At 41.3% G+C, this 12977-nt stretch overlaps 2 protein-coding genes across 2 annotated transcripts; both read right to left on the reverse strand.

Moving 5' to 3' along the window:
* Positions 1–1098: 1098 nt before the first annotated feature.
* Positions 1099–8740, reverse strand: tsen2 (TSEN2 tRNA splicing endonuclease subunit). Its single transcript, XM_084062176.1, has 12 exons — positions 8382–8740; positions 7621–7687; positions 7210–7249; positions 5834–6124; positions 4576–4675; positions 4070–4138; positions 3856–3906; positions 3334–3472; positions 3099–3135; positions 2506–2614; positions 2009–2098; positions 1099–1674 (listed from the first exon to the last, which is right to left on the reverse strand). The coding sequence occupies exons 1-12, from the start codon at positions 8559–8561 to the stop codon at positions 1618–1620; spliced, it is 1230 nt and encodes a 409-aa protein (XP_083918302.1). The 5' UTR covers positions 8562–8740; the 3' UTR covers positions 1099–1617.
* Positions 8741–11081: 2341 nt separating this feature from the next.
* On the reverse strand, positions 11082–12977 carry LOC311048471 (odorant receptor 131-2-like; the record flags this gene model as incomplete). Its single annotated transcript, XM_084061731.1, has 2 exons — positions 11082–11879; positions 12822–12977. The coding sequence occupies 2 exons, from the start codon at positions 12975–12977 to the stop codon at positions 11082–11084; spliced, it is 954 nt and encodes a 317-aa protein (XP_083917857.1).

The raw sequence follows: 12977 nt of genomic DNA on the forward strand, positions 1-12977 counted from the left end.
GCACACTCTTACTACAACATAGACAGGACGGCAGAGGATGAGGGGGCGCAGAGGACATGAGGAGAGGAGAGTGCACACTCTTACTACTGTACATCATAGACAGGACGGCAGAGGATGAGGGGGCGCAGAGGACATGAGGAGAGGAGAGTGCACACTCTTACTACTGTACATCATAGACAGGACGGCAGAGGATGAGGGGGCGCAGAGGACATGAGGAGAGGAGAGTGCACACTCTTACTACTGTACATCATAGACAGGACGGCAGAGGATGAGGGGGCACAGAGGACATGAGAGGAGAGTGCATGGATTAAAGCAGAATATAATCTCACGACTGAAAAATGTTGTCAGGCCAAGTCCCAATCTGTGATTTGTGAAACAGTGTGAAAGGAGCCCCTCCACACACTGGCACTGTGTTTCATAAACAATTATCACAATATGTAAAAGTATGATGTTTTGGTAGCCATACAGCCAACCAGTTGAAGAAATTGCAGATTGAGGCTTTTTAACCTTTGCTTTGACCATTATAGTTTTATGGAAGATTGAAAATGTATTATATTGCTAGTTTGACCACTTAAAAAACTCTTTAATCTTAAACTAACTAATAACCGAAAATAAGCTATCTCTACAACTGTGACACGTTGTGAGCTTGTAGATAACGCTTCCATAGAAGACATGCTGGCTTCTATGGAATCCAAATGAGGGATGAAATCAGTCGTGGCGACATGTGAGTGTAACCACGGATGTGGCGATGCTGATGTATTTGTGATGTTAGCTACCTCTGTACAGCACCTTGGTCAAACGGACTTGTTTGTAAATGTGCTTTATATAATAAATTTGACTTGATTTGACTGATGTGGGTGTGTCAATAATAGGCCTAATCCACTGTGTCATATCTAACCACAAAACAAACATTACATGCCTGTTCCCCTTTATTTAGAGCAGTGGTTCTCAAAGTGGGGTTAACATTAGTTAATACAGCATCAATATCAGTTTACATCGCCAAAATAGCAAAAATAATGAAAATAGCAATCTACAAAGCTCTAAGAATATTTTCACATGCCACCAATGTAAATTAGCACAGCAAATCGATAAGCATTTATGCAGTGCTATTACATTGAATGACTGTTTCCACAAAGATACCACTGAGAAAAAAAGTATTTAAAAAAGGTTTATGTTAACACTTTAATAACACAAATCAACAAATGCAACTACACTTTCTGGAATCTTACTTGTGAATAATAATAAAGGAATTATTTTCCTTTAAATTATCAAAAGATGCAAAGAAAATAGTTTGCCAATTTTTTTGTTATTGGTCATTAAACTCATCACACACACACACACACACACACACACACACACACACACACACACACACACACACACACACACACACACACACACACACACACACACACACACACACACACACACACACACACACACACACACACACACACAATTGTTTAAGGGCACAGTTTGTTAATATGAAATAAAAATGTAATGAAAACGTCTTGTATTTTTTTACACACCTGACCCTGGGTCAGCAACATTCAACACTAAATATTGTCTCACTCTCATCATCCAATCACAGCAGTCTACTCATCACCGGTCTGCCAATCAAATGTCCTCTTGTTCTCGTTCTCGAGAAGAAATCCACCTGCTCATAATAACGTCCTGAGGAGACAGACAGACACTTATCATTACAGAGGCTGAGAGACAGTATGACCACAGTCTATACTGTACATAATGCATTATGTATCTAGTATACTGTAGTAGGAGTAGTCCAATGTCCAGCAGTACTGTATTCGTCCAGTATTTACTGTATGTGTGTAATGTACAGTATACTACGGTATATGTGTACAGTATGTCCTGTATATTACATACTCTGCATATATGTTACATAGTCAACATTTACTCTGTGTGTGTGTGTGTGTGTGTGTGTGTGTGTGTGTGTGTGTGTGTGTGTGTGTGTCTGTCTGTGTGTGCACGCATGTGTGTGTGTACCTACCTGGACAGTCAGTGTGTTCAGACAGAGAGGAGAATCAAGGTCAGATTCTGACAGGTCATCTGGGTGGATGATGTAACATAACAACAGCTCCTATAGAAACACAGTGTTACTACACTGTTACTACCGTATGCATGCATTACTACAGTATTACTACACTGTATTACTGTGGCATTGCTATAAGAGTAGGCCTGTCTAGGCCTGTTGTGTTTCCATGTTGAAAAATAGTTCATACATTTTCACATATAAAAAAGAAATAGCAGATCTACAAGCTTACAGGTGGTTCCTGCTTAAGCTTCTAGATTGGCTTTTTCTGCCATTTGTATTTGTATGACAATTAATCGTCAACTTGAAATCGTAATCGTGACAGCCCTAACTGTATTACTGTGGTATTGCTAAGAGTACAACAGTATTCCTAGAGTATTGCTAGGAGAGTACTACAGTATTCCTAGAGCATTGCTATGAGAGTAATACGATATTAATAGCAGGGTTTACAGTACCTTGGAGACGTTGGCGGTGATGCGGTTGAGTGCGGCTAGAGAACGCCAGCTGAAGGAGCGCAGTGTTGTGAACGCACCACAGCCCACACTCTGCAACACTACAGAATAACTATAGAACACATAGAAACACATAAGTGTTGTGAACGCACCACAGCCCACACTCTGCAACACTACAGAATAACTAGACAGGACAAGAGAAGGAACAAGTCCTCTGCATAGAAATATATCATCGCTGTCAGGCAGAAACCTTGTATGTCCAAATTACGTTTCAGTGAAATGTAAATGCTCTTATTAATACTTTTCATTGGTTCAACATTTGTAAAACCCACACCTTGACCACTTTCACTTTCAAACATTTTCCAAGATAGCAAAAGCAGCAGATCTACAAGCTCACGACACGTTGTTGTGAGCTTGTAGATCGTCTATGTTTTGCGTAACGCCCTCGTACGACGAAGTGGGGCATTCATATAGGAAAAACATAAAAAGGTTGAAATATGGAGGATATACAAGGTTTCTGCCCGACAACGATATATCAGCTCATCAGCTAAACTGTTGATGAGAGAGCGGGGTGTGTGTGTGTGTCCTGTCCCTACCTGGCATGATAGAATGGAGGGCCTTTCCTGTACAGCACTGCAACACACACACACACACACACACACACACACACACACACACACACACACACACACACACACACACACACACACACACACACACACACACACACACACACACACAGGAGAATATTGGAGAGAGAATAACGGTTTTATACGAGAATATGGGAGAGAGAATACAGGTTCTATATGTCTGTCTGTGATTCAAACTTACTGAGGTCAGAACCATATTTGAGTCCAGGTTTTGGAACCCAGCCTTTAGATCTGTAGTAATGATACGCCGTGTAGGACCACAGGAAGTTGCTCTGAATGGACCGGAACCGTCTCCACAGCTGGACAACAGACTGGGCTTCCTGGACAAACAAATAGTATAACAACATAACATACCAAAGCAAAGCATAGCTATGCAGGTTTCCAATTCCGGGACCCCAGGGTAGGACAACAGTGAAGTTACGGACTGCAGCTTTAAAACAAATCGTTGCTGTCGGGCAGAAACCTCTAATCTCCATATTTTTACTTTTTGTGTTTTTTACCCCATAAATAAATGTCCTACTTGATCATACTACAGCGTCACACAAAAGTATAAAAAAATAGAAGATCTTTTTTAGCTTGTCGATCTGCAATTTTTAAAATTTGAATTCTGAAAAGTACGAGCTTTGGACATACAGTATGAGGTTTCCACCCGACCTGACAGAGACATAATAGCAGTTGATGGAGGAGGTAGTTGGTCGGTTACCTGGTCACAGAACACTGAGAGGCAGCCCAGGGCATACACCAAGAAAAACGCCTGGTCAGGAAGAGAACACAGACAAACAGTCAATGTGTGTGTGTGTGTGTGTGTGTGTGTGTGTGTGTGTGTGTGTGTGTGTGTGTGTGTGTGTGTGTGTGTGTGTGTGTGTGTGTGTGTGTGTGCGTGCGTGCGTGCGTGCGTGCGTGCGTGCGTGTGTTACCTCCTCTAGATTGAGTTGCAGATACTCTGTGATGGTGAATGGATTGAGCTTCACCTGTCTGTTCGCCTCCTTACAGCCAGGACACAAAACACACCAAGACAACAACAATAAACATTACCGCAACGCACAAAAACAACTCATTTTATACAGTTCATAAACAGAATAAACTTTATGTTTACCACAACGCACAAAAACAACTAATTATAGCAGTTAATAAACAGCTGTATGGGCCACTTCTGAGTGACTGAAAACAAAGAACAGACTGGAGCGCTGCATTTGCTTCAAGGCTTCAGTAAGGTGCGAGAGCAGCAAACAGACTAACATTTAAGACAGGTGATCAGATAGACAGGTGGCGTGAATTCACGCTGATTGGCTATTCCACTTTGGTTTCTGCCAGACCGGTCTGCAGAAGACACATGATGAATTGACGCGACCAGGATGGTTTACCAGGCTAGCAAATAGGTGGACAGACCTACAACAGACAGATATACAACTGACAGACAGACCTGTTGCTGTGTGTCATCAACAACCAGCAGGAGCTCGCAGCCCTCCCATTGCTCAGGGTCAGAGTTCAGAGGTGAAAGGGTCTCGTCAGTGCACCATGACCTGCAACATCAATAATAATAATAATAATTAATAACGTATACGTGTACTTGAACCTAATAGGCCTTGAATTTCAAACAATCTTATCCAGAGTGACAAAGTTTAAGATCAGAGTAAATTAAATGAATCCTAGTCAACAAATGACAGGATAAATGATCATGTAAATAAATAGTGTAAAGAAAACAACTATATAATTGTATTACTCTTCATCAGGAATACGTTGTCTACTACAGTATGGCATGAACTTGTTTACGTTTATTAAAGCAGGGAAATAATATGAGTTGGCTTAATGCAGTATGTCAAAGTTATACTGTTAATAATGAATTGTGGAAATGAATATGGTGGCATAAAATAAATAATATACTGATCCATGAACCCTGCTGTTGAACCATTGATCCATCTGTTGACTGAGTTTATGTCCGTTTGTTGGATGGTGTGTTTATGACATTCGGGTGGAGTTATACAATCTGTACATTTCCTGTTTCCTGGTCTGACCGTAAAATAGGTTTTAAACGTCTGTGGAATCAACTGGTTTTAAATAATCAAACATTAACCACTTGAACCCCAGCATCCATATTCTGGGGGGAACATAAAACAAAAAAGCAGATCTACGCAAGATCATAACGCGTCGCATGTGAGGCTGTGAGCTTGTAGGTCGGCTATTTTTGAGAAGAGATTTGGTGTGGACAGAAAAAGGCAGTTCAATTACAGAGACAAGGCATGTCTAGTTTACTAAGTAAGTGTAGAGCAGTGGTTCTCGAGGGGGTTCCAGGTGGTCCCCAGCTAAATGATGGAGAGTTGGAAACCAAATGGACCCTTATAGATCTTTAACTCTTGACAGTGTAAAATGAAAACAAATGGACCCGTAAGGTTTCATTTTACCATCTCAAGAGTTAAATTATTGTTAAACATTTGCATTACTTAATTAAAGAATAGTTATTTCGATCAACGTTTGCCTGTTATCTCTCCTATGGTATCAATACAGCATGGAATTGTGGACAATCGTATCCAACAATAACAAAATATTCTAAGTTTTGGGTCTGAGAGTCTAAATCTCATCAAACCGTGGTCCGTGGCTCAAATGGCGAATAAAAAATGGACCTTGACATGAAAAGGGTTGAAAACCACTGGTGTAGAGGGTTTAAGTTAAATAAGTGTTACCTGCGCGGTCTTTTAACCTGGACGTCCACAGGGTGTGAGTCTGTCTCTGTACCCGACCACAGCCTCTTCTTCTGGGCACATGCGCTGTTCAGCTCCCCCTCCTCAGACACCACGCAGCTCTGAACGTCACTGCCCTCCTCGCGTGGCTTCTCTCCTCCTTGTCCCGCCTCTTCCTGTGCATCCTCCATTTCCACTGGCTGAGACAGCCTGAGGAGAGTTTCATTGACAGCTTCCTCGTCCAATCCCTGAGCCAGCAGAGCTCTCCGAGCCAGACTCACCTGCTGCTCGTACCTGAATGACAGAGAACTATTTAACTCTAAATGACAACATCTCTGTAATATCTCTATAATATCAAAAGTAGCAGATCTACAAGCTCGCGCCACGTTTCGAGCTTGCAGATCCGCTACTTTTGATACTTTTGTGTGACGCTGCAGTATGACAAAGTAGGGCGTTCATTTATGAAAAAGTTAAAATATGGAGAAAGGAGGTTTCTGCCCGAAAGCAACGATATACACGTAGATATCGCATTGGCTGCTGCTGTTCATTGGAGCGATGCGTCAACATGACCGCCATATTGGTTAAAGCCAGAGGTGCCACCTAATGTATGCATGTCCCATGTATCTGTTGAAGCAGGAGGTCTCTCCTCTAATAAAATCATTATAACTCATAATGCATGCATGTATGTCTATTGAAGCAGGAGGTCTCTCCTCTATTCAAATCATTATAACTCATAATGCATGTATGTCTATTGAAGCAGGAGGTCTCTCCTCTATTCAAATAATTATAACTCATAATACATGTATGTCTATTGATGCAGGAGGTCTCTCCACTATTAAAACCATCATAACTTGCTAAATTCTCAACTGATTTTCAAGCGGTTTGTTTTGTTACAAATGTCATGTAGTTATGCTATGATACAAGATACCTGCCTGGTTAAATTAAAATGTGTTTTCATACCAAAAAACCTTATCTTATGTAGAAGAAATGATTATAAAACAGAAAAAAAGGTTGTGGCAAGCTGCCCTGCTTTTAATATGGCGGTGGCATAGACCAATTATTTGTTTACTAACATTGAGACTGGATGCACAGGTGATTGTTTCACGCAATCAATTCCCAACCTGTTGTTTCGGGGTGTGCTGGTTTCAGCACACCCCAACCCCCCTTGTGTGTTGGCTAGTGAGACGCTTCCTAGCGAGACCTGACAGAATGGGTTTCATTGCGCGCATACTGGTTGCACGCATACTGGTTCTTATCAGTGTGACGTCTTCTGTTAAGGGGTCTATTGACATGCGGTCCCACTGGCCAATGAGGTGTCTGCACATTTATGCTATGTGACCGGTCATTTAATCAAAAATGCTTTGTGATTGGCTACTAACTTGGATTGTGAGATGACAGGTAGACTACGCCCACAGAAGACTGAAAAACAACAAAACATTATTATTAAAGCAACTGCAAAACTATTGTAATGACAATATGTATACACGTATGCGTCACATAATACACTCTATCATCACCAGATAACAACACAGAACATAAAACTGACTTATAAAACATATATACAAACATCATTTATTACAATGATTTTTTTTCTTTATGGCGTTCTCGTTCTCTATTGTACATACTACATTTCCAACTAAATATTTTATATGTGGCACAATTTGGTTTGTGCTGAGCCACATGACTTAACTATGCACATCGCTAGTTTGGCCATACTGGTGAGTACTGCGGTAGTAATAGTAGAACTAGTAGTAGTAGTAGTAGTAGTAGTAGTAGTAAGTAAACCTCACCCTCCCATTGGTTGGAGATGCTGTGATCTGGTCTGGCTCTGGATAGAATGCCTTTACCAAAATAACCCTAAACAATGAACAAAAACAAAACACATTTACCAGAGGTTTACCCTATTTAGAAGCAATACAAGGGAAAAAATATACATGACATAACAAAGACAGAAACCTTAAGATCAGACACAATGACAGACAGACAGACATAGTGCTCCACTCATCCATCCACCTAGCATGGCAGTCATGGCTGAACTTCAACCTGGTGTTTGCACTTTCTCCCTTTTTGGCCCGTACATCTACATAAACGTTCAAATTTCAAATATAAAGTGCTTACCTCATGGCCACCGATGTTATAATTCTGTACGGGCCCTCAAAAGAACCCGTACCTTGCATATTGTAAAATAAAAAGCATTTTAATCCGATCGGTGGCCATTTCTCCGTATTTTCTCCATAATATGCTATTGCTTTCAACTGCGCGACCCTATCGGTTAGAAGGTGTATTGCACTCTAACACATAATTATGGCCAGGAAAATGGCCACCAATCGGATTAAAATGCTTTTTATTGAACAATACGGAAGGTACGGGTACTTCTGAGGGCCCGTACATAAGTTTAATATCCGTGGCCATGGGGTAAGAACTTTATATTTGAAATCTGAACGTTTATGTAGATATACGGTCCAAAAAGGGAGAAAGTGCAAACACTATGTTCAAGTTCATTCATGACGGTCCGTCTTGTGATCCATGATTACCCCCCATCCATCCATACCTTCCCATATATATCCAGTATGTGCGCTGGGTGTCGGATCAGCACGGTGTTGTTGAGCAGCTCTCCCCGGTAAACGGTGTCCCTGTGCGGGCAGCTCTCCTCTTGACTCCCCGGTAGAGGGAAGGGAGCTCCATACTCCTCATAGACCCTGCTCCTCCTCTGAGGAGCTGTGAACGTCATGCTGTCATCAACATCCCATAATACATGTTCTTGGGTTGTGGTTGTTGTTGTTGTTGTTGTTGTTGTTGTTGTCGGTCAGACTGTAGAAGAGCGATACATTAATAAATGTGAAATATGTACAGTTTAGTCAAATTGTTTGTCACTACAGACCTTATTTTTAACTCTATGCTACAGACGCACGTTAAGAAAGGGGTGTAACTGCGAAATACGTCCGATTGGAAACGTGGAGAATTTGTGAAAGTTCCGCCTGCGACCGAGAGATGTCGCTGGAGGAGTAAGGGACCTGAGTAGCCTAATAATAACCAGTGTTGGAAAAAGTAGCCTACTGACATTCTTTACTTAATCAAAAGTATCAATACTGCATGTAAAAAATATTCTGTTACAAGTAAAAGTCAGGAATTAAAATGTACATGAGTAAAAAGTACAAAAGTGTTGGTATCAAAATGTACTTAAAGTACCAAAAGTAGAAAGTAGGCTACTCATTATGTATACAATTTTGAAAATAGCAGACCTACAAGCTCACAACGCGTCGCATCGCAACGCGTTGTGAGCTTCTAGATCGCTATTTTCAAATAGCCACATTTTAAATTGGGCTGAAGAGGGTTAATGTATGTTTTGTAATAATAATTCAAATCTACAAAATAACTAGTAACTAAAGTTTTCAATTAATTGTAGTGGAGTAAAAGTTAAATATTTGTCTCTGACATAGTGGAGTAGAAGTATAAGTGTTGGAAATTGGAAATACTCCAGTAAAGAAGTACCTCAACATTGTTCTTAAGTACAGTACTTGAGTAAATGTACATATAGTTACTTACTGCTAATAACCATAGTCTGATTCATGTTATGAAACAAAAAGGCTGGTAAAGGATCCTAGAGAAACACTCTAGAATAAGAATTAGACAACTGTATGCTCTACAATAAGAGCATACAGTTGTCACATATAGCCTAATTGTGACTGAATACAATTTTTTTGTAATGTTTCTCAGATTGTGTGTTAAATTGATTTGTTTGTTTTGTTTAAACTGTTCTGTTCCAGCTTTGTAACTGAAAAGGCATGTTTGTAATGAAATGTCTGATGAAAAAAAAGCAAGATTTGTGTGTAGCATTGTCACCTAGAGATGGAACCATCACAGAAGTCCCTGCTGTCAGTGTCACTGTCACCATCAATGTTTTATTGATTATACACATACTCCATTCATTATTGTGCAGGACTGAATTTAGACACATATTGATGTACTATATTGCAGTTTCAGTAGCCTATAACAACTTAAAGCCTATATTTAGGTGACCAGATTCCCAAGGGCTCTGTAGGCTAATAGGCCTCCTGTTTTCCCTCTACACTATTATCTTAACTGAAAATTGCCGATCTACATTACAAGCTCACAGCATGTCGTGTTGTGTTGTGAGCTTGTAGATCAGCTATTTTTGGTGTAAGTTTGCCCAAAACAGGTCTACTAGGGTTCAAGTGGATGAAAAACTAACCCTCATCCACAGATGTGTGTGTCCTGTATGTTTCCTATCTGAAGTGTTACCTAAATGATGAACTCTTTTACTTTTACTTGTAAGTTGTACTTGGAGTATTTCTACATTGGCAGTAAGTAAACATCACATGGATGCACCTGGGACGTATCATCAGTGTTATAGCCTGGGGTCATAGGGTGTTTCGGGTCTCGCAACAACATACACCCTCGCCCAGGTGACCCAGCCGGGGTTGATCAACCCCCGATTTACGTCCCAGTAGCTATCCACGGTCAGTCCTATAGGGAAAGACAGGGCCACTCAGTCCGCTTCTCCTTTTGCTTAAGTAAAAAAATGTAATACTTTTTCCACCACTGTACAATAGTAGAAACTAGAAAGGTGTGCTCCGTGGAGTGCAGATCTCCACCATGCCGGATTTGCCAATCCAGGGTTGTGTTGTCGCTTTCCCCACGGCATAATATGCCCCATCTCAAACGGCATCTTACAGCCAAACACACTTGAAAGAAAACTGAAAAAGTCCCAGATTAACCTTGCACCTGAGGCCAATGAAAGCCAGAGGCATGCCTTACGCATTGCAAAGCCGGTAAAGTTAAACTTCTCACTAGATCTCTCTGTGTGTGTGTGTGTGTGTGTGTGTGTGTGTGTGTGTGTGTGTGTGTGTGTGTGTGTGTGTGTGTGTGTGTGTGTGTGTGTGTGTGTGTGTGTGTGTGTGTGTGTGTGTGTGTGTGTGTGTGAGGGTGTGCGTGTGCGTGTGGCAATAACTCGGTGAACATTGCTCTGATCAGCGCAATATAGGGCTGGATTTGATCTATTTTTTTTTTTAAATCTCCTACTTTATTGCTTGACACAAAACATGTCAGTTGTTTGTAGTAAACACCACACAATGTCTCAATAAATGTTTTATATAATTCCTTATAACATTGTTATGGTTTCTAATAAGCATGTTTTGCAGGATGCTAGCTTCATTCATCAATTCCGGTTAAGAACAGTAAAACAGCTGTAAAACACAGAAAGCATCAAACTTCAAACCACAACCTGATTTTATGAACATGCCTTCACTGTCCCTGCATTGGTCCTCATGCTCATTTTAAAAAATAAGTACCTTTTGAGGTACTTCCTGAAAGTCTGGTCCCGTAGGCCATACAGAATAGGACTGATGAAGCGTGGCAAAATCTGAATAACAATATAGAAAACAAAACGTGAGTTGACAAAAATTGCCCGGGGCAAGAAAAGTACAGCTCCTCTCAACAAGGGGTTTATGTAGGTGAGCATACACAACATGAGCTGAAAGCCATGGAGGAGTATAGTATTCCTGGCCTTCTTAGCATCTGAGCTAGCTGCGTTGGCAGCGAACAGGATCCTGAAGTAAGTGTAGAAGATGGTGAGCCAGACTATGACCAGATACGCTATGTAGGACATGTTCCTCTTCTTGATTAAGAAGGGATTATGGAACAATATCTCGCGCACACAGAAGATCCTAGAATAGAAGAAGTCCAGAGGTTCAGTGGCCAGAGCGACAAAGAGATCCGGTAGGACTGAAAGCATGCTCGTCGTCCAAATCAAGCCGATTAGAACGTAGGTTCTCTTCACGGTACAGATCTGTACGTGGCGCATGGGGACACAGATGGCGACGTAACACTCCACCGCCATGCAGGCTAGGTTCAGAGGGGTGTTCTCTGTGGTGAAAAGGGCAAGAAGGACAAAGAAGCAGCAGAGGGAAACATTGAGAGTATAAAGGGTGTAGCTGATCATGAACAGCAGTATGGCTATGGTCATCTGAATCATGTCGTTGACCACAAGATGGATGAACAGGATGTAGCGAGGGTTTGTGTTGAAGATCTAGGGAGGGAGGAAAGAGAAGAGAGGAAATGTGAGATGTTATCCAAGTGAGTCCTAAGACACCCCACAAGGCTCCCTTCAGAGACTTTCTAAGACAGTGGTTTTCAAACCCTTTCATGTCAAGAACCCCCAAAGTATGTATTTGGCTGCGGACCCCCATCTGAACATATTTTGTGCCAGGAACCCCCTTATGAGATGTCTTTTGTAAAAAATGTTTCAAAAAATATTCCAAAGTGATCATATTCTTTCAAGATCTTTTGAAAATAGCCGACCTACAAGTTCACGACGTGTCGCATTGCGACGTGTTGTGGAGAGACATGCAAAGAGACATGCAAGGAGACATGGTCCAGGGAAGGCGACTGCCTGTATGAAAAGTTAATCATTCAGATCTTCCTTGGCCCATGACCAAAAGGTTTTGGGAAAATGTGATCATTCTTACCACCCCCCCACATCAGGAGTTTGAATGATTGATTGTATTTCTTGGGTGTTGAAGGTCTAAGGACATGAGTTGTCATTTTGTTTCCCTTGTTAAGTGTAGGCCTGTTAAATGCCTTGAGACTGTGCTTCACAATAAAAAAGATTTGAAACGAAATGCCTTGAGACTTTAACTGTGATATAGGGAATATACAAAAATAAAGGTTCATTTTTTTTAATATTGACTATAATAATTTAGTATGGTATCATAGCCATTCTTGTTGTAATGGAGGGGGTGGAGTGGGGAAGGGGGTATCAACAACAATATTCCCATAATTAACCACTTAAACCCAGGCATCCGTATTCTGTGTGTGTGTGTGTGTGTGTGTGTGTGTGTGTGTGTGTGTGTGTGTGTGTGTGTGTGTGTGTGTGTGTGTGTGTGTGTGTGTGTGTGTGTGTGTGTGTGTGTGTGTGTGTGTGTGTGTGTGTGTGTGTGTGTGTGTGCGCGCGCGCGTGCGTGTGTCCCACCTGGTGTTTGCTGAAGGTGTAAATGAGGCTGGCATTGATGTAGTTGATGGAGATGCCAAGAGCCACAACGATGACATTCTTAGTCACTGCCACTGTGAAAGAGTCCCGGTACATCACTACCACAGTCCCATTGATGCCTGCAGATGAAGAATTCAT

Source organism: Gymnoscopelus microlampas (genome assembly GCF_963454915.1).
Source record: "Gymnoscopelus microlampas genome assembly, chromosome: 7".
In the NCBI taxonomy this organism is placed as follows: Eukaryota; Metazoa; Chordata; class Actinopteri; order Myctophiformes; family Myctophidae; genus Gymnoscopelus; species Gymnoscopelus microlampas.